This window comes from Sphaerodactylus townsendi, linkage group LG14, assembly GCF_021028975.2.
Source record: "Sphaerodactylus townsendi isolate TG3544 linkage group LG14, MPM_Stown_v2.3, whole genome shotgun sequence".
Classification (NCBI taxonomy): domain Eukaryota; kingdom Metazoa; phylum Chordata; class Lepidosauria; order Squamata; family Sphaerodactylidae; genus Sphaerodactylus; species Sphaerodactylus townsendi.
Genome location: NC_059438.1, coordinates 21,316,599 through 21,344,489, shown reverse-complemented (window position 1 = coordinate 21,344,489; position 27,891 = coordinate 21,316,599). Strand labels below are relative to the sequence as shown.

The 27,891-nt window shown below is 45.3% G+C and overlaps 2 protein-coding genes across 6 annotated transcripts; both read right to left on the bottom strand.

Annotated features, from left to right (window-relative positions):
• Positions 1-346: 346 nt before the first annotated feature.
• ZDHHC1 (zinc finger DHHC-type containing 1) lies at positions 347-17,395 on the bottom strand. 4 transcript variants are annotated; one of them, XM_048516201.1, is made up of 12 exons: positions 17,197-17,395; positions 13,214-13,312; positions 11,837-12,091; positions 10,107-10,282; positions 8,424-8,525; positions 7,408-7,532; positions 6,479-6,637; positions 5,199-5,311; positions 4,372-4,454; positions 3,580-3,673; positions 2,111-2,216; positions 347-1,772 (listed from the first exon to the last, which is right to left on the bottom strand). In XM_048516201.1, exons 3-12 carry the CDS (start codon positions 12,056-12,058, stop codon positions 1,228-1,230), a joined length of 1,725 nt encoding a protein of 574 aa, XP_048372158.1. In that variant the 5' UTR covers positions 12,059-12,091; positions 13,214-13,312; positions 17,197-17,395; the 3' UTR covers positions 347-1,227. The 4 variants fall into 4 exon arrangements, with proteins under 4 accessions (XP_048372158.1, XP_048372159.1, XP_048372155.1 ...); XM_048516202.1 differs by having other exon boundaries at positions 17,237-17,395; XM_048516198.1 differs by having other exon boundaries at positions 11,837-12,058; positions 17,197-17,394.
• Positions 17,396-21,155: 3,760 nt separating this feature from the next.
• On the bottom strand, positions 21,156-27,878 carry TMEM208 (transmembrane protein 208). 2 transcript variants are annotated; one of them, XM_048515193.1, is made up of 6 exons: positions 27,798-27,878; positions 26,564-26,659; positions 25,286-25,345; positions 24,487-24,623; positions 22,473-22,557; positions 21,156-21,666 (listed from the first exon to the last, which is right to left on the bottom strand). In XM_048515193.1, exons 1-6 carry the CDS (start codon positions 27,801-27,803, stop codon positions 21,529-21,531), a joined length of 522 nt encoding a protein of 173 aa, XP_048371150.1. In that variant the 5' UTR covers positions 27,804-27,878; the 3' UTR covers positions 21,156-21,528. The 2 variants fall into 2 exon arrangements, with proteins under 2 accessions (XP_048371150.1, XP_048371151.1); XM_048515194.1 differs by having other exon boundaries at positions 27,775-27,819.
• Positions 27,879-27,891: the final 13 nt, after the last annotated feature.

Sequence of the window (27,891 nt, the reverse complement as noted above, 5' to 3'; positions counted from 1 at the left end):
CTAATAATCTAGCCCAGCGGCCCAGGCCAGCCTAGATGTGTGTGTGTGTGGCGGGGGGCGATTTCCCCTCCACGATGAACTCTGTTTGTGCGTGCCCACAGAGAGGGCTCTGAGTGCCACCTCTGGCACCCATGCCATAAGTCGCCATCACTGCCCTACATACTCAAACTCATAGGACACTTAGCTGGGCTCTCAGGGTAGAAAAGGATATCAGATAAACCCAGTTGGACAATTCCTTAATTCACAGTATAACTAGAAAGGCAACTCCCACATAACCCACCGCTCCTTACCCTCATGAGAGATAGGGGCAGGAAAAGAAGGCAGGAAAAGATTTAGTACAAGAGGATAGAAAAAATGTTTTTATTGTGCCCAGAGATGTCCAGGGAGCTCCACAGATGTCAAGGGTTTAGAATATTGTTGTGTGGAGAATGGGAAAGCAGTCTTTTTTCACACTGGACCCACTGGAGGGAAGCGGACATTATTTGCAACCCTGAGTCTAGTATCAGCACAAGACGTCTCCCCTCTCGGGACCTCCTTTAGCACGGATCCATCTTGCACACGGGAAGCCTCATGCTACCAAGAGAAAAGGCAACAGGGAAGATGCTCAAAGCAATTGGCTCTGACCTTCGAGAACGGAGGTGCCAGCTTTTAACAATCCACCTGCATTGCAAGGTGAAAATGAGCCGTTCTGAAGGAAAGAAGAGTTCCATGAGATGCGATGCACTTTGCACTTTTCGTCGCAGAGGGGCAGAGAGACGGACAAACGGAGAAGGGCTTTAGGAACAGGGTGAAAGAGATGGAGAATTAGAACTCCTTTCAACCCCGAGCCACAACGAAGTGGTGTAGCTGACACTTCCGGCACCCCATACGAACGTATTAGGTTAAGCACAGGGTGTCATTCAGCTTCTGGTAAGGTCGAGCGGAGATGACAGTCGGAGCACCAACAAGACTCGACTCCAAAACCTTATTTGTACAGTTCTCTCATACATACCACTTGAGGGAAGGCCACTGAGCAGTCCTCCTAAAGGCATTCATGACCCTGCTGAGAGAGCCAGAAAAATGATGGAACGTTCTCCCACCCAACAGTAAGAGGGTAGGCGTGGAGAGGCCAAGGCCTGCAAGCAAGATACATCACTCGTTCTTAAATCCTTGGACACAAATATATTTGGGAGAGTGAGCACCTCATACCCCCTGCTCTCCCCTTGGATGTTATGGGAAAGGGGAGGGCTATGCTGCTGTTGTACTGGTGGTCGTGTCCCATAAATGGAAATCCTGGTTGTCGTCCTGCCGCTTGCTTGAGCATTTTCTGTGAGGGGGTTCGGAGGATTCACCAGACCAGGAGGAGTTGGGGACAGGCAGCTCCCCGCTGCTTGTGCTGACAAACACGGCAGGGACCTTAAAGGAGAGTTCTGGCTCGTCCTCCTGCGGTGGCACTGATGGTGGACAGTTCTTCTTTTTGACTTTGCGCCCAGCATTCCGGTGCTCCTCTCCTCCCCCTTGGGAAGGGGCTGCAGGGTACAGGAGGTGCCGAGCAGCACTCAGGTGGTTCTTGGAAGCTCCGTTCAGGGCACTGCTTCCCAGGCGGGTCTGGGCCACGGGGATCTCGTCCATTGACTCGGCCGACTCGGAATGGTAATCAGCTGGAGGCCCCGCTGCCTGGACTGGACCGCTGCTGCCGTTGGGCATGGCCATTTGGGGAGGGAAAGCTGGGATAGGTAGATGAAGGCTGGAGGATGAAGAGGCTGAGGAGGGGGCAGCCATGACTGTTAGTTCTACAAACAAAAAAGGGAAGAGAGAGGCATCAGAGTATCTAACTTCCCTCCTCTTACGGAAAAATGCAACAAAGCTTTCTCTGAAGCATCTGGAATATAACATTCCTAGAAAGGGGACCAGATTTTCAGCTAAAATCTAGAAGATGCTCTCTGGTTAGCCAATGGTCACGCTTGTCTACAAGAACAGTATCCTTTTGGAATGCCTCACGTCAGAGACTGCACAATCCTGCAGTCGAGGGAAAGGGACAAGCTCCCCCCTGTATCCATCTGGACTGGAAAGAAACTCTTACGTTTGCCAGAGTGCTGGAAGTTGGGACGTCTCTTTCTTGCAACCTTACCTTGCTGTAAAACGGGAAGAGAAGACCAGGGGGCAACCATCTCCCTGGACCGTTCCTCCGCCAGAGAAGAGAGATCCTTGCGCCTCTTCCTCTTTTTCTTCTTCTTCTGAAATCACACAGCCAGACAAAGCGGCACCAAGTTAGAGCCATGAGGGTCGTTCTTTCATTTAATAAAGAGAAGGATTGGGCACTTGAGGCTGAAACGGCCTTAGGGCAGCCATAAAATAAGACCTGCAGACCTGCAGGGGGCTTCAAGGGAATTCCAGGAAGGCTGCAAGTGATGTCTGACCACTTTGACAGAATAGAGACCAACTACCTTTCTGGACAGGTGGGGAGCGTGGGGCTCCTCTGATTTAGGGCAATGCCTGCTAGGGTGGACAGGTGTAATGCTTAGTCAAAAGTATCCAAGACGGAAGACCAGGGGATCATCAGCCTCTCATGCAAATCTCCGTGGGATGTGGACGGCTTGCTTTGAACAAGGCTATGAGGGAGACCCAGGAGGACACAATGTGCCTCTCACCTGGGCAAAGAAGATGCAGTGGCAGAGAGGAAGAAGAAGGAATCAGTCACAGAAAACCCCTTTCCTTTAGCTGGGAGGCAAAACAGCTGTCTTACACACAGTGGGAGGAAAGGATGTGGGGGGTGTCTGTGAATATTGTAAAATCAAAATAGGGTCCCTCTGGTTGTTACAAGTCTGAGAACTGCTGCTCTGAGGGGTGACAAAAGATCGAACTGCAGTGAGTCATGACTCCATTCTCCAAAACAGAAAAAAATCAATTACAACCTTTTTCTCAGATGGACAGAGATAATGTCCTTCTAAAAAAAGAAACCTGACAGAGCAATTAACTGCCTCTCTGGGAAACTTCCGCACAACTGTGCCTTAAGAGCCCTCAGAATCCTGCTCACCGGCTGCCTGATGCATTAACTCAGTAATCTGGCCAATGGAAGCTACCAAACTGAAGAATCAACTGAAGAGAGAGGAGTGGTTCCCAAATGTCTATTATCCCGCGGGATGCGTAAGGCAGAAATGTTAGAGGATTTGTTTTCTAACAGAAATAAGGCTGTAGTGTAACAGACCGGTTCAGGCGAGCATTTATATAAAGGGAATGGGACTGCAGTCCGTCATTGCACTGTTTACTGCATGCGTTATCTTGGTCTTTCTGAATTATTTTCCACCTTTGGAATTCCATTCTGTGACTTGTTTACAGTATGTGTAATAAATAATATGATTTTTCCAGCTGCAATAAACTGTAGTTTTGTAATCCTAGTCCTTTTGCATTGTTCACTGGATGTCTTATGATGCTTTATTGCATTCGTAAATGTTTTAAAATACACCTCGAGCCTCAGCAAGAAAGACACGCTGTCAATGGAGTAGATAAACAAGTAGATAAACATTTCCTGGCGGTGGGGTGCAACAGCACTGCGTGATGATACCCTGGGTCAGAATTCACTGCTATGGTCTCACTCACCTGCGGTGGGATCCCGACTTGAGTCTCTGAAATTTCAGGGGACAGGATGATCTTGGAGTCTGAGCCGTCGCTGCGCATGCAGAACTTTGGTAGGCTGGAAACAAAATTGTCACTGTTGGTTTTGGCACATACTTTTGGACCTCCTGTGTGACAACAAGCTGTGTGGCCAGAATGTCCCCTTCCTGACAGTACAGCCCCAACACACGTTCTCATGATTTCAGTGGGTGGAACCACTCAGCAGAAGAAAATCACATAGAATTTCCCCTTACGGTGGGAGTTAGAATGCTCAAGCAAAAGACAATAGATGGAAAGGTGGAACTAAGTCATAAACAAGTCTGGATTAAGACCCACATGGTAGGGTGCCAGTGGGGATTTGAATCTGGGTTTCCCAGGTCCTAGTCCAACACCTTAACCACTACAGCAGGCAAGAAGTGTTACATTTTAGAAGGCCAACGTATTTGTGCAGGTCAAGTGCCGTCAAGTTGCAGCTGACTTATGGCAACTCCAGCAAGAGGCTTTCAGTGCAAGGGCAAAGCAGAGGTGGTTTGCCATGGTGTTCCTCTGCAGAGTCTTCCTCGGTGTCTTCCTTTTAATTACCAATTCTGCTTAGCTTCTGAGATCTGATGGGACTGATCGTGTCATTCGACCTTTCCTCCTGGCCAAAGCATTCAGAGTTCAAACGAATGCTACAACTTCCCAGAGGAACTTCATGCAGATATGTTCTTTTACATCCATGACAACAGTCCAATGGGGAAGGTAATATATGGATACTGTTTAATTTGCTTTACTCACTCTTTCCCTGAGGCTAATCCTGAATCTTCCCCCTGAACTTCAGGGTTGGTATATCCAAGACTTCCTGAATAAAACTGCATTTCCTAGAACATGCAAAGAAATGATTAAGACATCAAGGAGACAAAGTGCCAAGTCGGGGTTATTTTCTGAGATTCTGTTTTTTCTTCCAATGCAGAACTTCTCAATTTTTTCTACTAAGGCCAGTAAAGAAGAAACACATGAAGAAGAAAGAGCTCTCTACCTCTGCTCACGTTCAAGAGCCATCGTCACTGAGGACCAGATTTTCCAGAAGCTATACATTTTGCACTAGATGACAGATTTCATTATTTTATTTGTACTGTGAAGTCATGCTAACTTAGGACAAGAGTTTTGCAATATAGCCAGACCACGCTGCATGAAAGCTCAAGCGCAGATGAAATGCATTACTGCACAAAATAATAAAAAGGTTCAATATAGGTAGTAGAAGAAGAGGAGTTTGAATTTATACCTCCCCTTTCTTTTCTGTAAGGAGACTCAAAGGGGCTTACAAACTCCTTTCCCTTCCTCTCCCCACAACAGACACCTTGTGAGGTAGGTGGGGCTGAGAGAGTTCTGAAGAGCTGTGACCGGCCCAAGGTCACCCAGCAGGAATGTAGGGGGGAGGGGGGAACAAATCTGGTTCACCAGATAAGAGTCCGCCACTCAGGTGGAGGGGTGGGGAATAAAACCCAGTTCTCCAGATTAGAGTCCACCTGCTCTTAACCACTGCACCACGATGGTCCATCTGAAAAAGGTGAAGAAGCCCCAGTCCACTGATATGGGATGGGAGACAAAATCACAGGCCTCACCTGAATGTGCCTCACTTGAGAAGGGCAGGATTCCAGCTGTTTGTCAGGCTCCTTCATCTCACGGGGTGGGCGCTGCTGCACAATGTATTCATAGGTCGTCATTCGGTGCCAAACTAGAGAGGCAAGGAAGAGAGAACAGTGAACTGGAAGGATGGGAAATGTGCCTGTGCAGATGGGCAAGAAAATACAGTCTGCTTTGGTAGAACTCAAACCACCAGCAGTTCTCAGACGGGGGTTACGCACGGGTAAAATGTAACACAAACAAACTCGGGTAAATGCTGAATGCAAATCCTACTGAATACTCAGTGGAGGAGGCCAATCGGCACAGTGCCCATCTGGACAATACAGAATCCAAGTTCCAAAGCCATATCAACCATCAGCCAATCCTTGATTCAAAGGGAAGGCAGTGTGAAATCTGGTCCACACGAAATGATGGGCACAGAAGCACGGCCCTAGAGCTCCTCTGATTCCCGTTTGGTCTCTGGGATTTCCTGTTCAGCAGATTCTATTGCATCAAATCAAGGAGCTGATGATCACAGAGAAACCCCATTACCTTATCCTGCTGTCTCAGCCTCCACCCCATCAAGTAGAAGAAGAAAAGAAGTTTGGATTTATATCCCCCCTTTCTCTCCTGTAAGGAGACTCAAAGGGGCTTACAATCTCCTTTCCCTTCCCCACCTCACCCCCCCACAACAAACACCCTGTGAGGTGGGTGGGGTTGAGAGAGCTCCAAAGAACTGTGACTAGCCCCAGGTCACCCAGCTGGCATGTGTTGGAGTGCACAAGCTAATCTGGTTGACCAGAGAAGCCTCCGCAGCTCAAGTGGCAGAGTGGGTAATCAAACCCGGTTCTCCAGATTAGAGTGCACCTCCTCTTAACCACTACACCATACTGGCTCCTTCTCCTGCCTCACAAGTCAATCAGTCAGCACAGGGGTCTCTGCTAGCCCTGCTTGCTGTTCATTTCTCCTCCCCTTGATTGGGTATCCGGCTATTGCTTTTGTTGACTAGTTAAAGCTGTCACATGGAGATTTTAGAAAACTGGGAGCAAAACCGAGCAAAACATTTCTTCCCTCTTTATTTCTAAGTGACAGACTGAGTCAAGTAAGTGAAAAGGACATATAACCAAGTTTGGAAGCAGGAGTTGAGGATGATGCAACCAGGCATTTCCACAGAGAAAAAACAGCTCCAGTTTTTTTCAGGCCACTGTGCATCTGCCTGCATCAGAGAGACAAGGGGTAGAGAGCTGGATTGTGGAACAAATAGGGATGCAATACCTACTAAGGTAAATATGGAAGAACAGAAGGTGGCCCAGCAGGAACAGAGTCAGCAGCCCCAAAAAGATCAGGATGCCAGTCAACGCCAAAATGGCCGGGGCCTGGGTCTCGATGGGAGCAGCAGGAAGGAACACAAACCACACATCCGTTTGGTTCTTTAAACCTCAGAAAGAGAAAAATGGAGGGTTTGAACCAAGGTAATATGCAGATATAAAAACATTTGAAATAACAATAAAACAGTTCTGAGCGTGTGCAAAGTGCATGTCCTTCCTCAATGAGTAAAATGCAGCCAGCTTCCAGATCACTGGATGTCACTCCCAGAAAGGGTGGGCATGTCTGTTCCAACGGTAACTATTGAGAAGGACTTCTATCAAGACCCTCCTGAGCTGAATAAGGATACTGTACAATTGCTAATCCCAGATAGGTAAGCCGTGATAGTCTAGGGCAGTGGTGGCGAACCTTTGGCACTCCAGATGTTATGGACTACAATTCCCATCAGTCCCTGCCAGCATGGCCAATTGGCCATGCTGGAAGGGGCTGATGGGAATTGTAGTCCATAACATCTGGAGTGCCAAAGGTTCGCCACCACGGGTCTAGGGCAGCAAAATAAAAGAGGAACCCAGTAACAACTTAGAAACTAACATCAATTATTCCTACTCAACCTCTGACTCAAAGCTTTATACTGAAATAAATTCTGCTAGTCCCTAAGGCAGGGGTGTCCAACTCTGGCGCTTCAGGTGTTCATGGACAACAATTCCCATCAGCCCCTGCTGGCATGGCCAATTGGATACCTCTGCCCTAAGGTGTCATGACAGTCCTGATTTATTTTGCACAATTGTTAGAATACTTGTATACGGAAGAGCTCCTTGAGAGAGCCCCAAGGACAGTCTCTGATATGATGAGACAATCCACATGAAGAGTGTGGGGTGATACCTTCAAAGTGCTGGTTGGTGCGCAACTTCATGGGGTTAAGGAAAAACTCCACAAAGACGTAGAAAGCAATCGGCAGGATGAGGAGAAGGCCCAGGATGGCCGATATCACGCTGTTTAGAAAGAGCCTGGCAAGGAAGAAGAAAAACGGTCAGCAAAAGAGCCAGAATGCAGAATGGCATCACATTTCTAGCCTGACCTGTCTAGGGTCACACAGCTGACAGGGCTCAGGAGATCAAAGGAAAACTATCCCCAAATCACAAGAGTGCTTCACAGGTACTGCAGCACGTGGGTAGTATTGGAAACATCCATGTTTTGGATTTGACATGTGGCCTCCTTGCCAAAAACAGGCATAACTTACGCCAATGCAAATGCAACATTTGGGCCCCTTCCACACATGTAGGATAATGAACTTTCAAGCTGGATTTTACTGTGCGGAATAGCAAAATCCACTCTCAAAACAATTGTGAAAGTGGATTGCATGTGCATTATTCTGCATGTGCGGAAGGGGCCTCAGTGCTCATTAGCAAGAGATAAGAGAGCAAGATGGACAACTGCGTGACTTGTTGTCTAGAGCCGGGTTTCATAGTAAGCACTGGAACCGGAAGTCCCTGATATCTGGCTCCAGAAGTTCTAAGCTGTGGTGGTAGAGGAAAGTGCCATCAAGTCACAGCGGACTTTTGGTGTCCCTGTGAGGTTTTCAAGGCAAGAGACACTCAAGGTAGTTTGCCACTATCTGCCTCCAAGTGGGCTGGGAGAGTTCTGAGAGGCCCAGGGGATGTAAATCCAAACTCCTCCTCCTCTTCTTCTCCTACACCACACTGGCTCTCCTGTAAGAGCTTACATTAAAAGGCACGTAGCTGATTTCCATAACAATCTTTGGCACATTACCTGGTCTGTAGCTATAATTTGAAAAAGTGGGAGGGATGTGTGTTTGGGCTGTGTAGGTGGGGATGGCTGACCTGCCCTTTGGTAGTTTAACTGCAACAGATCAATGCTGCCAAAGGCAAGACCCGTACCAATAGTTCCTCTCTCCCACACAGTTGTTGAGCCACATGCAGTGGTGGTCAAATCCACTCACACACTTGTTGCAGGTTCCACAATGCTTTGATCTGGAGCTCCTAATAGGAAGAAAGGAAGGAGGAGGTAAGAGCTGACAAGGCAAATTATCTGGAGACAAAGTTGACCTGCCAGATGATATAATACAATTGGAGGGTGGGGAACTAACACACCCAAGTGTACTCATGACTGGTTGCCCCTATCCCATTCCTCTCACGCCACTGAGCAAAGTGAGAAACTAAGTTATTTTCACACTCCTCTCAGTATATATTTTTTCAATTACCCCTCTTTTCCCTGGTATTTGGGCTTCCTCTGTGTATCCGGTTCCACCATTTTAAGAACATAAGAACATAAGAACAAGCCAGCTGGATCAGACCAAAGTCCATCTAGTTTAGCTCTCTGCTACTCGCAGTGGCCCACCAGGTGCCTTTGGGAGCTCACATGTAGGATGTGAACGCAATGGCCTTCTGCGGCTGTTGCTCCCGATCACCTGGTCTGTTAAGGCATTTGCAATCTCAGATCAAAGAGGATCTAAGATTGGTAGCCATAAATTGACCTATATCCATAAATCTGTCCAAGCCCCTTTGCAAGCTATCCAGGTTGATGGCCATCACACCACCTCCTGTGTAGCATATTCCAAACTTACTAATCACACGTTCTTTGAAGGGTGTTTTCCTTTCATTAGTCCTAATTCTTTCCCCCAGCATTTTCAATGAATGCCCCCTGGTTCTAGTATTGTGAGAAAGAGAGAAAAATTTCTCTCAGGCTTCCAACATTTTCTACCCCATGCATAATTTTATAGACTTCAATCATATCCCCCCTATGCCACCTCCTCTCCAAACTAAGGAGTCCCAAACGCTGCAGCCTCTCCTCATAGGGAAGGTGCTCCAGTCCCTCAATCATCCTTGTTGCCCTTCTCTGCACTTTTTCTATCTCCTCAATATCCTTTTTGGAGAATCTGAAAACCAGAACTGGACCTGATACTCTAAGTCGCAGTCATACCACTGCTTTATATAAGGGCATGACAATCTTTGCAGTTTTATTATCAATTCCTTTCCTAATGATCCCCAGCATAGAGTTTGCCTTTTTCATTTTGTGACTGTTTCCACCATTTTTTATCAAAGTTCCTAAGACACCCACAGACTCAAAAAGACTTGGGGCCCCCTCAGATTATGGGCTCTTTCTAAAGTAGGTCTTGACCTCTGTATGGATTACCAGAGCAGGTATGGAGGGCACCATCATTCACAGCATTCATGAAGTCACCTAAGGTGGTTTAATTCCAGAGGGCAGTGGATGGAGGACATCCTTTTTCTGTAGATCTGTCAGTTTTAATCCTCTGTATTGTTTTTGCATTGTGTGTTTTTCTGTGTTGCTTTTATTTTGTCAATGGAACATTACAAATCTCTGTGTGTGTGTCTTTGCAACTAGTTTTTGCTTTGTTAGGAAAAGGAGGCGAGGCAGGCTATAAACATTTTAAATACAAAAACATCTTCTCAAGGAGAGGGCAAAGGAAGGGCAGGTATCAATCCAAAACTACAAAGGTTCTTACATGCTTCATCTGACGTTCTCACTATCCACAAGAGAATTCAAACATAGTGGACTCAACTTAGACATGAGGAAGAGCAAGGTTGACTCATACTTACACGTTCACATCGCAAATGTGACAGTGGCGGTTCTCAATGACATGGGCATGTTGGCTACGGTTGAACGTGGCAAGGGCCCCCCGGTAATTCTTTTCACGCACGCTGTCATCCGCTGGGTCGATGGAAACTGCTGTAAGGTGAACTATTAGATGGCAGAGAAAAAATACTCCAGGACACTGAAATGGACTTGGTCAAGGATTGTCTCGGGAAGACTCAGTTCATTCCACCAGAAGCTTTCATGGATCAGACCTCATATTATCAGATGCACGTGGCGTACAAAATATTTTTACATTTAAAAAAAAGTTTTACTCTTTCTAATGAGCAACGCACCTAAGGAAAAGCTAGGACAAAGGATCCTGGAGGATTTTTGCGTTCCTCTGGGCATAAAGGGGGGGGGGGGGAGCTGTGAATTCCCTGCATTGTGCAGGTGGTTGGACTGGATGACCTTTGTGGTCTCTTCTGGTTTCTAGATTCCAGTAGCACCTTTTAGATTAACAAGATTTTTGGAGAATACGTTTTTGAGAGTTGAAGCTCCCGTTGACCCTCAAAAGCTTACAGCCTCTAAACCTTGTTGGTCTCTAAGGAGCAAGTGAGCTCGAATCTAGCTGTTTTACTACAGAGTAACATGCCATCCTTCTGAAACACCTAATGTGAAGGCTGAGATGGATTTCTCAAAAGCAACCATCCAACCAACAGGACAAGAGCAAGGACAACCAAAGACACAACAGGAGCAATCACTGACTTTGGCCAATAACACCACTTCTAAATTTCGCCAAAGGCATCACAATTAACTCAAGGCACCTGAATCAGAACTTAAGAACATAAGAACATAAGAACAAGCCAGCTGGATCAGACCAAAGTCCATCTAGTCCAGCTCTCTGCTACTCACAGTGGCCCACCAGGTGCCTTTGGGAGCTCACATGTAGGATGTGAACGCAATGGCCTTCTGCGCCTGTTGCGTCTGTTAAGGCATTTGCACCTGGTCTGTTAAGGCATTTGCAATCTCAGATCAAAGAGGATCAAGATTGGTAGCCGTAAATCGACTTCTCCTCCATAAATCTGTCCAAGCCCCTTTTAAAGCTATCCAGGTTAGTGGCCATCATCACCTCCTGTGGCAGCATATTCCAAACACCAATCACACGTTGCGTGAAGAAGTGTTTCCTTTTATTAGTCCTAATTCTTCCCCCCAGCATTTTCAATGAATGCCCCCTGGTTCTAGTATTGTGAGAAAGAGAGAAAAATTCTCTGTCCAACCCATTTTCTACCCCATGCATAATTTTGTAGACTTCAATCATATCCCCCCTCAGCCGCCTCCTCTCCAAACTAAAGAGTCCCAAACGCTGCAGCCTCTCCTCATAGGGAAGGTGCTCCAGTCCCTCAATCATCCTTGTTGCCCTTCTCTGCATTTTTTCTATCTCCCTCAATATCCTTTTTGGAGATGCGGCGACCAGAACTGGACTGAGTACTCCCAGTCGCGGTCGTGACCACTACTTTATATAAGAGACGCACAAATCTTTGCAGTTTTATTATCAATTCCTTTTCTAATGATCCCCAGCATAGAGTTTGCCTTTTTCACAGCTGCCATGCATTGAGTTGACATTCCCATGGAACTATCAACTAAGACACCTAAATCCCTTTCCTGGTCTGTGACTGATAGCACTGACCCCTGTAGCGTGTATGTGAAGTTTGGATTTTTTGCCATGTGCTATTGCATCAGTCTGAAAGGATACAATATACCCAGCAGGAACCCAGTGAACAGGAAGGAGTGGCACAAGGATGCCAAAGCCAACCAAGGCAAAGAAGAGGTAGAGCAGCCAGGCAATAAACTGGAATGGATGGGGAGGCCAGCTCCAACCGTTTCTTCGGGTATGCTGGGATTGGAGCTCAGAAGCTGCTTCATCATTCGTCTTCTCTGGAGCTGTCTTGTTAGGTGGTTTATTGCAGATGTTCATCTACAGCAAGTCGAAAAAGAAAACAGCCCTTGCCTGAAAAGGAGAGTAACTGTGAAGATGTTTGGAATGAAAGAACCCCTGAAAGACATGATTTAGTAGTGGCAAGAGCTCTCATACTGACTTTTTCGCAAGAAATAAAAACCTCTCGATATGTTGTAGCCGTTTGATGCTGGACTAGGGCTACTGAGACCCGAGTTCAAATCTCCATTACACATTTGAGTTTATATGTGACCTTGGGTCAGTCATTCAGGGGGGCAGCAGATCAGATGGATACAGGTCTGGCTCTGTTCATCAGGTGCACATTTCAGCCACAAGTAATCTTGAGTTTGCCTCAAACTGATGTGGGGAAGAGAGAGACGGTTTAATCCTTCAAGGCACACTGAGTTTTTTCTCTCTAAATTGCCCCACTCTGCTATTAGCATTTAAAAGGGGGAAAAGACACGTTATTAAGAACACGTTTTTTCTCCTTTAAAATGCCAACAAAGCAAGGATCCAAGTTACCAATAGCAAGACATCCTCCTTCTCCCCCACGTGCCCCAATGCAAATTGAAGCTGCACATGTCTACAGTGTGCTTTTAATGAGATGCATAACAACATCTCATCTAAGACTCCATCTGACTGTAAAGGTAGTTCCCTGGGCAAGCACCAGGTCATTATTGACCCATGTGGTGATGCCACAGCCTGATATTTACCAGGCAGACTATGTTTACAGGGTGGTTTGCCATTGCCTTCCCCAAATCGCCTACACCAGAGGTGTCCAACTCTGGCAGAGTTGGACTCCTCTGGTCTACGTTTTACCCTCAGCAAGCTGGGTATTCATTTTACCAGCCTCAGAAGGATAGAAGGCTGAGTCAGCCTTCAGCTACCTGAAACAGACTTCTGTCAAGATCATGAGCAGAGCTCTGAGTGCCGTACTGCAGCTTACCACTCTACAACACAGGTTTCTTCCACTGTCTAACCTGGATCACACACACACACACACACACACACCCAATAAATAATCAATAAGAAATTTTTACACAACACCCTTCTGAACACAATTCCCAACCTACACCCAATGGACCCCTCCAGGAACAAACTGGCAGGCTGTTTGTGAGCTTATGGCTGTTTGACAAATAGAGAAGTTTCATTTAATTTCAAGATAGCTGCCCTTACCCCAGCCTCAAGGTGTTTGCCTCCGTTTCACAGTGCAGGCCTCCTTAGGTCAATCATGCAGCTCTTAACACATTCTCATTACACCCGCAGCCCTTTTTTCTGTAAATAAAACGAAGCCAAAGTAAATGAGAGGGATTAAATCATTCCAAAAGCAACATGGGGCTTTAAAAATAGAATGATAGGCTTACCTTCCACATATATTACTTTGCAATCTAAATTTGTTGCTTTAAAAAAATGGACTATTACCCTAGATCTTTCACCTGTTTTATCTCTACCACCGAAGGTAGGCACGATGGAATGAATGGCGCATTGCAGGCAATGCGTTTGCTATGATATCAAAACACAGGCAACCTGGCAATGTGGACTTTTGTTTGCACTGGTTACTAGTCTCTTGAGTCTATCCCAGGTTATTGTAATCCATGACTAGGAATTTTGGGGATGTTGTGAATTATGTAACGTGCAAAGGAGCGAAGGAATTGCAGCCCAGCTGTTCACAAAAGGTTGCCAATGCTTTCTGGCACAGGTATCAAACTCGCGGCCCTCCAGATGTTATGGACTACAGTTCTCATCATCACCTGCCAGTAGTCATAACATCTGGAGGGTCGCGAGTTTGACACCTACGCTGGGAACACTGAGAGGGGGGAACAAGGGTGAGGGGCAAAATACCAGGGGCTCTGGCTATCCCAGGGACTCTCGTGTAAATTACGGGACTCTCATGTAAATTACGAGGCTTGGATTGTGCTTGGGTGATGTGGGAGCCCAGAGATAATCAATGTCCGGGAGTCTTATGTGGCTCTGGGCACTACAAATTTATCTCCTATCTTGGCTACACCACTTCAGACTGCAGGTGAGTCTTACACGGAATGATCCTCTGAATGTTAGCTCTACACACAAAATAAATATGTGAAGGAAAGCTCTACTACTTCTCCTGGAAACATTTTTTCCTATGTGAAGAGGGTTTTTTTTAATGGAGGTACACTAAAACACATGAACCTCTAACCTAGAATGTAAAGTAGTACTGCCCAGAAGGTTACCACAGTAAGTAAGACTTATGCACAGGAAAACAGGAAACTTTTAAAAATTAACAAAACAAACCCTGTAAGTAATATTCTGTTGCTTAAATTAGGATCGTTCCCACAAAAGAATGCTGGCTAGCATTCATCCAGTGATTAGCCTTTCTGTACAAACTAGCCTTTCCCCCCACAAACTTTAAAATTCAGGTGGATGACAGGATTTGAGCACCAAGCCAAGAGATATTTGGGAAGCGGAAATTGAGAAACCTTCCAGAGAAGAAGCTGCCTCTGCATCATACAAAGGTGTGAGACATCTACAGTTATTCACAAAGCTACTAAAAAAAGGAAAATAGCATCAGTTCCTAAATCTCAACTGTCAAAATGCTTCACAAAAGGATTTTGGAAAAAGCTAATCAAGTAGAAAGAAAGCATAAGTCATGGAGATGTTACATTTCCAGATTTCACCACGCTCTGCAGTCCTGTCAAGCTGAACTGCCATCTTTCCCTAACTGGCATTAACCCAAAGGACATAAATCTATATGATAATAAACATACAGAAGTTGGCAAAGTCGGGACTTTTCTACAAGTGCTGTTTGCTCTGATTTATGCAACCTTGAGGATTTTTGGATGAATCTACTCCTGTCTAAGTGCCAGAAGGAAAGCACAAATATGTGTTTCCTAGAACACCATAACTATAGCCCATGAAACATAATCAATCTTGTAGTACAGCTGCTAACAACAGCCCTTAGGGGTAGGTTGCTTCCACATTAGCATGTTTTATTATCATTCCTGTTGAGATTACTCCTCACTGAACGTTCACAGGAACGCAGTCTTAACCAACTTTTTAAAGAGGGCTTTTGCCTTCTCTCAGAAAAAGAACCTCAAAAGGGACACATCCCACTCTGAACTGAGAATGAACAAGGACTGTCCCCAACCAAGCAAGCGATTCCTTGTACCCTCTGTTTCCCCAGACTTACGATTCACTTGTCATTCCCTGGTCCATGTAACATAGATCTAAAGCTGTCTGGACAAGGGTGGAGCCGTTCATATGTTCTGATGAGCACCTAACACAATTCTGGAACTAATTAGAAACATGAGCTATTTCCTCTCTCCCCTTTTCCAGCCCCATTCTTAATCTGTCAGTTGCTGGGCCAAGCCCTGTCTGGATAGCCAATTGTAAGCTATCAGGACACAGACAGAATCCCTTCTACGTACTGTCATGGACTGTTGTTTTTACTTCTTTCAGTCCTAGGACCTTCACTTAACATGAGATCCACTTTTAATTTTTTTAACAACTGAACCCCAACAGAGATGGATTACAAGGGCCAGATGTAATACTTTACCATCTGCCATTTCAAGGGGTCGCTATTTCTCTATTCTTCTCCAGGATCGGATTTAAGAATCAAGTGGAGACTCTTGCCCATATTATACTTGATTCCCCGAGATATGTGGGTATCAGAAATTTCTCTCCTTACAGCTCTAGTCTTGAGATGGAAATCCTAGCAAGTGACTCCCGAACCTTGGTTCCACCCACAGGAGGCTCCTGTTAAATAACTCAGATGTTGTACTCTTGGAAAAAACAGCCAATTTTCTCTTACAAGTGATGGAACTCTGTAAATAACATCTAATGTTAGATACAGTTCTTCTGTTTTTGTCTCGATTATATTCTCGCTCTGTACATTACAATTTTTTTGATAATGTATCAGACTTTATTTTATATGCCTAATAAGGGTTGTTGTTGTTGTTAGTTTGTTTAACCATGGGCCAGGACCTCTCCTTTTCTCTAGTTGCAAATTGTCTTCTTTTATCAGACTCATTTGTCTATTCCCCATCTTTATGTGATATTTCCAGCATCACTTTTGAAAAGAAAAAATAATGGTGGTAATGTTGGTGTAAGTTAGTTGTGGTTCAGGAGCCAACAGCTGTAGAGCACCTAATGCAATTCTGGCACTAATAAGCGCAAGGAAAATTTATGCCCAGTCTCTGCCGTTTTCTAGCTTGTCAATTTCAGGATAATTTGCTCCCTTGCATAAAGCAGACTGCAAACTGCCCAGTGCAGAGATGAAGTCACGTTAAGGATCAACAGAACATCTAGCATAATTCTGTTGCTAATCAGACATCAATTATAAACAATCATTTATTTAAATATAAAGCTTACACTAGAGGCAGTTCAGAGGCAGAAAAAGAACTGCATGGGTACAATGAAAAAGTGTTCTCATCTCTCTAACTTCGGGCGCTGGCTTGTTTCTATTATTTTCGGTATTGTTTTTATTGATTGTAAAGATGACTGCTCACTGTTACATTGCTTTATTTATCATTTACGATACTGCTTTCTAAATCCTGTAATCCAGTTTTTATACACCACATCTTACAGCATTTTAATGCTCTGAATTTTTACCTTTGGGATTCAATATTATGACACCACTTGCCTCTCTTAAACTGCCTCAATTGCACTGTTTTGCAATTTTGCAATCCACCTTGAGCCTAGGCAAAAAAAGAATGGACTATAAAGTAAATAAATAGAGTTTTTTCCTGTGCTTTTTTTCTCTAGTGGGGAAACAAACAAAGAAGCTTACAAGAAAAAAACACCCTTGCAAGTTACATCTGTGCAGTTACTTTTCCTTGGGTCGAGAGAAACAGTGATATGCATATTTTAAACTGCTGGAATTCTAAAAAGTATAAGCTGGAATTCTAAAAAGTATAAGCAGACAAACCCTTCCCCCCATATTTGTGTTTGACTTAAACTGCCCCCCCCCCACCCACCCACACACACACGGTTACTCAGAAAGCCTGGTAAGGCACAGTTCCACAGGCACCCACCCAGCCCAACATCATATGCATCCCCATAGAGATCCAGGGCGCTCGTGTTTATGGGGAGGGGGGCCTCCCTTTGGCTGATTATGCAAAGCCCCCTTTCCCACAAACAACTGCATATAGTTCCCCGCGCGCTGCCCCAGGCCTTCTCCTCACCATCCCCCCAGCTCAGCGGCAGTTCCGAGCGGCCACGCACCCGCCTCATGCCCGGGAACGGGAGGGCACCGGAGGGCGCCCACTTCACGATGGGCCCGAAGGGACCAAAGGCTCCGAGGACCTCAGGCCGCGGGGCCCGTCTCCATGGCGACGCTCCGAGCGGCCCGGCTGTCGCCACCCACAATCCATTAAGCCCCGCCTGTCTCCTTGCTCGTTCGGCTCAGCGATACCCGCGCTGGCCCGCCCCCTGATGGCAGGAGGCAGTACTACAGCGCTGGGCGCCACAAGGGAGGGGGTCGTTGATCTCTTAGTTCCTCTCACCGCGTTGCAATGTGCCAAATAAATTTATTTCCCCCATCCCACTTTTGAAAAGCCCAAGTGCTTTTATGTTGCAAATAAATTTATTTCCCCACACATACAACCTGCCTTTTGAAGAGAGGGCGGGGTTATGCCCAAGTGCTTTTGGAGAACACAGATATGTAGAGATGCAAGTGCAGAAACCAGCATGGGTCCAAAGCAAAGCCCCCAATAAAAAGCCACAACCTACTTTTCCTTAGGTCCTATGCTGGCAGGGGCTGATGGGAATTGTAATCCATGAACATCTGGAGAGCCGCAGGTTGCAGACCCCTGCCTTAGGACAATCCAAAAGCATCAGAAAATGGCAGTACAGAAGGTGGGCTTTGTGGCATATCCCCTCTGCATAGCTCCTACATTTCGAGGAAGTTCCCAAACTGGAATTGGCAACCAAAAACACTGGCTTGGTTTGTCCACAGTGGGCAAATCCAGTTCTGAATTATAGCCATAGCACAAGAATAAAACAACACTCACTCAACCATGTGGAGATACAGGCACTGAGAATGTGTGTGGAGTCTGTTCCCTGTTATTAGAGCCAGACAGATTAAATTTAAATTAAAAGAGCAGGGCCAGACAGAAAGCTCCACCAACCCTAGAAACCAATTCCTGATTCACTAATAGTGTATTTAATGATGTAGAAATAGAAGCTACATCCACACACCACCGTATAACAGAGGAATCCGTCCAGCAACACGGTCACTGTAAAAGGGGAAGATACAGAACACAAAAGGGGAAGATACAGGACGTGAATCGAATACATAAACAAAAATGCTCAAGAATATATTTCTTTGTCCTGACCTTGATAGCCCTGGCTAGTCTAGTCTCATCAGTTCTCAGCAGCTAAGTAGGATTGGCTCTGGTCAGTAATTTAATGGGAAACCACCCATAACAGGCCTACTATGCATGGTAAAACCAATTTTGAATACCTCTTGCCTTCAGAGCTACAGGATCGCCATAATTCAGCTGTGACTTGACCGCATTTTTAAAAATTCATCATTAAAACCTTGATTATAGAGATCTATTTTCTCAGGCTCTTTAAATCCTACTGTTTTATCAGTATTGTTATTACTGTTGTACTTACATGTACTCAGAAGCTTCCATGCCTGGGTCTAGTTTTGGGGAATAGGAACGTACGCAGCCTTGCTATTTCAGCCTGCAGATCAACTCTGCAAAACCTGGAAGTCCGCATCCTGTTGTCAGCAAAAGGTGCCAATGAGGAACGCGTTCTTGCTTTCGTCTTACTGTTTTATTCCAACTTCTTAAGAAACAAACCGGCTGTGGTTACGTACCACCCAGAACATGTGAGGCACTGATGGAAACTAGTGGCCTGGCAAACATTAACAAATCTCTAAACAGGACTGTTGGAGGAAATCCAAGAGACTCTTAAGAATGCTAATGTACAAAATATTTAAAAACAACTGGGATACCTCCTCCCTTTCTGGCTTTTCACTGCAGGAAATTTGTGCAAGACCACACCCTAGCAAGCCATCACAACACACACACACATTCCAGTTTATACTAAGAAAAATTGATTGTTTTTTGGGGGAAAGGAGAAAGTTATCAGAGAAAATGAATTTAGACACTGGCAGATCTTGAGAGTGGGACGGACAAGAAACACTTTAAGGAAACAGATGCTTGGAACATTTTTCTTCTATTCTGTCATCCACTGCTTCAGCCACTGCTGGGTCTGCAGCTAAACCTAACTGGAAAGAGCAGATCTCAATTTCTTTTCTCCCCATACAGTGGGAATTCTTTTTGAGCCTTCTCTTACCACTGCATCGTAGCTGGCAAAGCATTTGCGTTTTTGCAGCTTCACTCCCAAAATGGTATTCAATAGATGCAACTTTGGCGTGACTTTGCTGCAAGCAGGCCTTCTGATAACTCTCACCTGCTTGTTCTGGTGGGTTTTCCAGGCTGTGTGGCCGTGGTCTGGTGGATCTTGTTCCTAACGTTTCGCCTGCATCTGTAGCTGGCATCTTCAGAGGTGCATCACAGAGGGAAGTCTGTTACACACTGTGTCTCCGACAATACATTGAACACCTCTGCGGGGAGGAAACCTTCCAACAGACCCAGAAAATGGAGAGGATCAAGAAGCACACCTGCTATGCTCTTTATCCTTTCTTCTGCATTGCAGGGACAAAGTGTGTATCAGACTTCCCTCTGTGATACACCTCTGAAGATGCCAGCCACAGATGCAGGTGAAACATTAGGAACAAGATCCACCAGACCACGACCTCACAGCTCGGAAAACCCACCAGAACCAGTTTAATCCAGCCATGAAAGCCTTCGACAATATATTCTCACCTGCTTGTTTCAAGAGTGAAAGTCAGTGCTGTGGTAGTTAATCAACAATGCTGGTAGGTTTTTGAGATGTGCAATGGGAAATCCTGCACCCATCTTTTAATTTTTTATTTTGACTACAGCGTTTGGTTTTACTTAAGCATCAAACCAAATCTGCACAGCTACCCCCTTGCAAAAAAACCTCCTCTTTCATTCATCTGCCTTTTCTTTCATCTTGCACCATGCTGTGAAGAAGAGCACTTAAGGCCACACTGGTACCCTCTCTTTCATCCCAGAGAGAATCCAAAGCAGCTAACATAGTTCCCGTGTCTCCTATTTTATCCTCACAACAACCCTGTGAGGTAGGTTAGGCCGAGAGTGTGTGACTGGCCCAAAGTCACCCAGCAAGCTTTCATGGCAAGGTGGGGATTCAAACCTGGTTCTCCCAGATGCTGGTCCAACACTAACTAATCATACTGGCTCTCTTTAGACCAGCATCTCAATCCTTTGCCCTGTAAAGATGTGGTGCACCTAGTTAGGGCAATGATGCCAATACATGCTAATTAGCATTGACATGCCAATTACATGCCAATTACATGCCTTCATTAACATTAACATTAATTATTTAGTGATAGATGCTGCTGCTATAGTTTTAAAGTTCTGTATTTTAAATTGGGGTTATTCGATTTGTTTTATTATGTTTGTTGTTGTTTGTTGTGCGCCGCCCTGAGCCCTTCGGGGGTAGGGCGGTTTACCAAATCAAATCAAATCAAATCAAATCAAATCAAATAATAAATAAATAGACAGACAGACAGACAGACAGACAGACAGGTGTTTACTGTTGCATTGCTTTTTTAATTCTTGGTTGCTGCTTTTAGTATGGATTAATTTCCACCCAATGGGATTTTAGATACTGAGAACATTTGATTGGGTCGCATCATGCAATCAGCTTTCCCATTCCTCTCTATATTGTAGCCCACATCTCAAGCGGCCTGTGCCCACATCCCTATGTCCCACGATCTCTAGCACAGAGGACTTTCTCTTCTCATCTTTGCCAGCACAAAAGATGATAGGATCCAACTCATTCTATTTTTATTTTATGACTAGGACCTTTCATGAAAAACCTCTCGCAATCTCTGCAGACAACCTTCTTCTTTTCACTCAAATGTTTTTGCCCTTCAAGGATCTCACTTTTAATTATTGTTTTCACTATTTAAGCTTATTGATTGTTTTGAGTTTTGGCTTAATGGACCCTGCCCAGAGTGAGATAGCCAATAGATAGATTACCTATCGGGATAGAATGACATCAACACCAGCCACAAGAATTATCATATAGACTAAAAGCTTTTCTTTTTTTTTAATATACCATTTCTACAAACCTTGCAATGCTTCCAGCTTTCAATTCATATTTCAACATCACTTTTATAAGATTATTTACACACTGCCACTCCCACAAAAGATTCCCACCCTGTGCCGTAAAGCAGATAGAAGGCCAAAGTATCTGCTAAGTGACACTCCTGAAAGCATCCAGAACCGTCGCTGTAGCTTTAAAGTGAAGTGCCATTGCCAAAAGGGGTGGGGGGATATGAGAGAGAAGCAGCCCCTGATGTTTTCTGATTGGTTTTAAAAAAATTGCATCCCTGATGAGCAGCCACTCAGAGACAACGGGTGGCATCCTATCCACTCGCACAAACACTGCTAGAAGCGCTTCATCTGCCGCCGTTCTTGCCGGCGCTGTTTCTTCTCGTTGGGCTCTGGGTTGGCAGCTGAGGAGTCTGCCGTGAGCCAAGGCCCTAGGATGTTAACCCAGAGAAGGTAAAGTGCCCGTCCAGGAGCCTGTAAAAAAAACAAAACTGAAAATTACCGAACAGCCAGAGATGTGGCAACACATTACTAAAACACACAGTTAAGCACTAAATGCTACTCATATTGGAAAGTTATTCATTATTCATTGTTCCTCCTTCACTTTTCCAGCTTTTCCACCTTCTTCCTTTCTTTTTCTCCTTTCTTCCTTTCTTTCTTTCTTTCTTTCTTTCTTTCTTTCTTTCTTTCTTTCTTTCTTTCTTTCTTTCTTTCTTTCTTTCTTTCTTTACCTTCCACTTCGCCCCTTCCCCTTTTTTCCCCTCTCCCCTTCTCTATCTCTTCACAATTTCCACCAGAGACAGCAGAGTCTAATTGGGATCCAGTGCAGTTCTCACCCAGACAACTTTTACAACCTAAAGGCATCCAGAAAATGTGGCTAACTGGGCGCAGTGGTTCTCAATCTGCGGGTCATGACTCCTTTGGAGGTCGAACAACCCTTTCACAGGGGCCGCCTAAGACACTCTGCATCAGTGTTCTCTATCTGTAAGATGAATAAATGTTAGGGTTGGGGGTCACCACAACATGAGGAACTGTATTAAAGGGTCACAGCATTAGGAAGGTTGAGAACCACTGGATTAGAGGATCCCCACCCTGCCCCTTATTTTCTTGCACGAACAGAATAATGTACTAGCAGTTGTGGCAGTTTACAACATACAACGGAAGACTACCAGACTCTCCTCAACAGCTCAGCAAAGGCAACAGGTGAAAGAGACTTAGGAAAAGAGACTTAGGGTTTGTGCATGTGTGGGTGTACTGGAAAGCAAAACAGCAAGACTTACCAAGAGCCAGAAATACCACACGTAGGAAGAAAGACAGCTGAGGACTTGGACGATGGCTGTGAGCAGGATCACATCCTTCAGGTGCCTGAGGACCAGAGAAAGTTTGGATGAGTCAGTCAATGACTCAGCAGAATGTCTCACCCATCCCTGAGCTACCCAACCCTTCCTCACTCGAAGAAACTCCATGAGCTACAGGAGATCAAACCTTGCTCTTGGAGAGTGAGTGCAGTTCTGTCCCACCCTCTCCTCCCCAAGCTTTGTCTTGGAGAAGGGCCGGGAGGGGGGCGGGTTCAGCTACAGTTCATTGCTCAGAGGCTACATACTTCTGAATGCCATTGGCCAGGAGAGGACAAGCTGAGGAAGCCTTTGGCCCATGCCCTCACTTGCAGGCTTCCCAAGAACATCTGGATGGCTACAATGGGGAAACCAGCAGTGGCATAGCGGTTAAGAGCAGGTGCATTCTAATCTGGAGGAACTGGGTTCGATTCCCCGCTCTGCCGCCTGAGCTGTGGAGGCTTATCTGCGGAATTCAGATTAGCCTGTGCACTCCCACACACGCTAGCTGGGTGACCTTGGGCTAGTCACAGTTCTTCGGAGCTCTCTCAGCCCCACCTACTTCACAGGGTGTTTGTTGTGAGGGGGGAAGGGCAAGGAGATTGTAAGCCCCTTTGAGTCTCCTACAGGAGAAAAAGGGGGGGATATAAATCCAACCTCTTCTTCTCTTCTTCTTCTTCAACCCAGCAGCACCCTCCTTACATGCACAAGAAAACAAGGGTGACTAGTAGTTGCAGAAAGATGCAAGCCGGGTTCCTATGAAGCTACTTCCTACTGAGTACTGTCGACTCGCACCGGCAGCTGCTGTCCAGGGTCTCAGGCAGAGGTCTTCCACATCGCCTACTGCCAGATGTTTTTAAAGATTGAACCTGGGACCTTCTGAATGCCAAGCAGATGTCCTGCCACCGAGAACTCAGCCCCCTCTCTGGTCTTTGCTGCAGGATTAGCAGCAGCAATGTCTTCTTCTCCCTAGCAAGTGCAAAATGCTTCAAGGTCTTCTGTTCAAGGGAAGCCCCTCTGCTATGCATCAGCCTTGCCGTCCCTAGAACGTGGTAAAATCCTCAGACGGCTACTTGGCTTTTGTCTTTCTCCAGAGGAGTGATGCCAATACTGGAGGAAGACAGGCCTTCAAAAGAATGCAAAAAGGCTAGCCCAGGAACTTGTGTATGATCAGAAGGCTCATGATCCAGGAGTCCTGCTAAAACTACACAGAATGCAGCCTGGGTGTTGCCCAGATGGAAGGCTTCCTAAGACCTCCAGTCTACACCTTCTTGAGCTCCATAATAAATACGCAAAAAATCTTTGAGCCCAAAGAAATCTGAATTCTGCATCACACAATACGTCCTGCGTCTAAATCCAGAATGTACACTTGTCTCTTTGCTAAGTATTTACCATGCATTGTTTATATCCAGTGCATAGGATTCAGATTCCCGTAGTTGGTGGGATTTGTTTGAATCAACCAGGATATCAAGAGATGAAAGCTGGAAATGGAGAGCAAGATAGAAAGGGAGTGCAGGTGAGGGTCAAGCAATGGTGTGCCGGGGGTGGGGTGGGGTGAGAGGCAGGGCAGCAGCCCCATTTCCTGATTATTGGAGATGGGGTACAGCCCCACTCCCCAGCTCAGTGCACACAAGGTGGAAGGAGGAATATTTTCCCCAAGGTTCTCAATATGGAAACTGGCAAAAGAAGTTTTGGCAAATGACATTTGTATTGTTACTTGATTCCCTGCAGGGCTCCAGACCTCTGAGTCAGTGCTCGAATTGCAAGGGGAGCCGAGCCCCCCTTTCTTTTGTGACAACCCCATTAAGCCACTTTTTCCAGAAGTCCTTAAGAGGGCTCAACTTGGCCTGGGTTAATTTAGGGACCCCTTACTTTTCCTTCAATAATTCGAGCACGGATCTGTGCATGCACTCAGGCAGCAGGTCCTGCTCACCTGGATTTGTGGGGTGTAGACACTCACTCTGCCATCCCCTGCTCCATATTCAGGTCGATTCCACCATCGGCAAGGCTGCCATCGTCCGCAAAGGTTGGCTTTGCCATGGAGCTCATGGAGTGGTAACTGGCCCCATAAACCACCAGGCTGAACACAAATGCAATCTGGAACAAGAGCATAGAGAGATCAGCCAGGCAAGCGACAAGACACTCCCCATGTTCCTCCCTCCTCAGATAATACAGCACAAAAAAGAGGTGGAGCCTCAGATGGCCAGCACTGGCAATAACTGAAAATGGACCTGCATCCTCCCCATTGCATGGCATGAAGGCACACAAGGGAGAGTCTGTGACTCAGTGACAGAGCACATGCTTTGCAAGCAGAAAACTGCAGCAATCTGTGGCAACTCCAGTTAAAGGATTTCAGGTGCCAGACACTGGGAAAATGTCTTTTTCTATTTGAAACTCTGGAGAGTTGCCACCAATCAGAGTTTACATTTATCAGCTATATGGATCAGCAGTTTAACTCTGAGTAAGGCAGCTACATGGACCTGCATTTGTGGCAGAAAAGCAAGTCATATTACTCCAGACACAAGGAAATACTGAGTGGGCTACATGATGTAACATCCCAGACACGAGGGAGGATAAGCCACTGAACCAGAAAGATTCCTTTTTGCAGGAAAAGAAGTGGCCATGGAACAAAGTGGGTTTCTCTTGGACATCCTTTCACAATTATTTACTCATCAATGTATCTACCATTTAATAATGGAAGCAAAGCAAATCTGTCCCTGCCCCAAGACATTTAGACTCTGGGGCCAAACCACACTCACCCAAGTCCAGAGAGAAGTTGCTGAATAGAAGATCACGAAGTTTACAATCCCATAAATAGCCTGAAATTAAGAGAACCAAAGTGAGAAATAATACAATTTAGCATTTATGCAGTGTTTTCAAACATCCATGGTGCCCTGCAGATATTATCTTATTAATACCTACAGCATCCCTGTCTGGTAGGACAATATCATGATTAGAGGCTGAGAAACTTCCTTGAGGCCACCTGATTGAGTTCATTGAAGAGACAGATCTGAGATATGAGCCAGGCATTTCTTAACCTGCAGTCTGGTCTTTAGTCACCATAATATACCAGGTGACAGGAGCCAAACAAGAGGCTTGAAGTTCCTTGCATCAAAAAACCCCCACTTAGATTTTACAAGAATCTAAATGAATAAGCCACACTTCCAAATTCCAAATCCACTTTTCTGTCTTGAAACACAGCATGTCATGAGGTAGGTTACATTACTGCAATGCACTCTCACGTGGAGCAGTTCTTGAAAACTGTTCAGAAACTTCAACTGGTGCAGAATGATGCAGCCAGGATGTTGACAGGAGTGAGTCACAAGGACCATACCACTCCAGTCTTGGCCCATCTACAGTAGCTCCTGATCCGTTTCCAAGCATAATTTGAGTTTCTGGTGTTGACCTTTAAAGCCCTATGTGACTTGGAATCCACATACTTGAACAACTGCCTCACTCACCTACACCACAGTTACCGTTATCTTTTGAATCCCTGCTTTGTGTTCTGCAACTTTTGAAAACAGGTTGGAAGCATCGTTGTTTGAATGATACAGTTTTGTCTTTAACGTTTTTTACATTTCTATTATGAATATTCTCAGTTGGTTAGCCACATTAGTAGCCCTGATGAGGGCAGAAAAGTAGGGATAATTTTTGTACATAATTAAGTCATTACATAACAGGTGACTGGTCAACTAGTCCACTGATCTATGTAATATTCTGATGTTTGCAGAATGTACGTTATTATAACCTGGCTATTTCCCCAGTATATCAATTTGTATATTTCACACATTTGCTTTCAAACATTCTATACAATTTTGAAATACATTTGTGGGCATTTATGTATACGATCAGATTTTCAGTTGGCAATTTCTAATGCAGCAGATACTGTTTATTTACAAATCTGTGACATACAACAAAAAATTTAAGCCATAGCTACTCAAAACAGAAGTATTTCAGATGGCAGTCTCTTGCAATTTAAACCCTCCCTGCAAGCCTCATCAGTTCCACAGAATTCATGCAAGGCACTTCAAACTTACATTTGCTCCCAAGATAATTCGCAGATAGAACTTCAGGGTATCCTTGTTTTCTTCAAATATTTGTTTTTTACCTTTGGTTCCCACCTTCCCCTTTGGCTGGAGGAAAAAAAAGAAAGGAGCAATTAACATACCCATCCTTTGATTTACCTGTTTTTACATCTGCCATACATCCAAATTCCATTGACAGCATACCTAATTTCATTTTTATTTAAGGAGGGATCATGAAACAAAACAACTGAGCCAGTGTGGTATTGTCGGCCCAGAGAACCACCACATAAGCTAAAACTGACAAGGTGCCTCCACATGAGGGCAGCACAAAACAGATGTGTGGTTTCTCAGATGCCTTTCCTGACAACATCAAGAACCACAAGGGCAACTACTCACTATTTGCCACCTGTTGTTGCCTGTCACCCAAGTTGGGGAGACCACTTGCCATTTTACAGCTTCATCAGATACAGAAAGGGAATTTTCAGTCCACAGATATATAGTGTCACCACTGTTTGTAGAATTTTAAGAAAATACTTCAAGGTCATATTTCAGTAGGATTTCTCATGATGGCTGTTGGCAGAACAGCGACAGTTACTCACAGCTGTAAATGGAGATCTACTGAGGACTAACTTCACATAAGTGAAGAACTGGGGTCAAACCCACAAAACCTTAGGCTACAAGAACATTCACATCCCACTGGATCAGACTAGTGGTCAATCTAATCCAGCATAGTGCTTCACACAGCAGACAACAGTATGGCTGTGTCTTTAAAAACAGACTGATGTGCAGAACAAAGAGCAGAGATAAACAGAGTTTTCTGGCTAAGATTTCTTCCACAGCCAGAGGCAGTAAACATCTGAATATCAGCGCCACAAGGCAATATGGAAGGCTTCCCTTGATGCCGTTTGTTTGTCCTGATATTGTTTTATGCTCTGCCAGACCACAGAGTGTATTGACACAATATTGTGTAATTACTGACTACTCTGACCAGCAGCAGCAGCTCCCCAGGGTCTCAGAGGGAAATCTTTCACATCATGCACTCCCCAGGTGCTCTGCCGCGGCCCAAACGAAAACCAAGTGACAGCTTTCCCAACGAGGGCTGAATCATCCCCAGCTATTTCTACAACAGCTTTACCAGGGAGTTATATATTTATAGAATGAATGACACGTGAAGAAAAGAGACTACAATTCCCCTTTCAGGCCGAAATCAGGCCCCACCGCACCCTGGCGCGATCGCCTCGCTCACCGCCATGATCGTTCCCCAGCCAGTCCTAAACGGGCTGCACACCACCAGCTCAGCATAGCAGACCTTCCGGCGCAGATAAAACGCGTCATCGTCC

Excerpts from the sequence above, each read along its gene's own strand:
- ZDHHC1 (XM_048516201.1), bottom strand. The coding sequence starts at position 12,058 with ATGAACATCTGCAATAAACCACCTAACAAGACAGCTCCAGAGAAGACG. Across the intron at positions 6,638-7,407 it reads CACCAACCAGCACTTTGAAG|GTTTAAAGAACCAAACGGAT; the intron begins GTATCACCCCAC and ends TCTCTTTCTGAG. Across the intron at positions 3,674-4,371 it reads GGATTAGCCTCAGGGAAAGA|CCTACCAAAGTTCTGCATGC; the intron begins GTGAGTAAAGCA and ends TTTTGTTTCCAG.
- TMEM208 (XM_048515193.1), bottom strand. Across the intron at positions 24,624-25,285 it reads CAACTTCTCTCTGGACTTGG|ATTGCATTTGTGTTCAGCCT; the intron begins GTGAGTGTGGTT and ends CTCTTGTTCCAG. Across the intron at positions 21,667-22,472 it reads TGTGGTATTTCTGGCTCTTG|GCTCCTGGACGGGCACTTTA; the intron begins GTAAGTCTTGCT and ends TTTTTTTTACAG.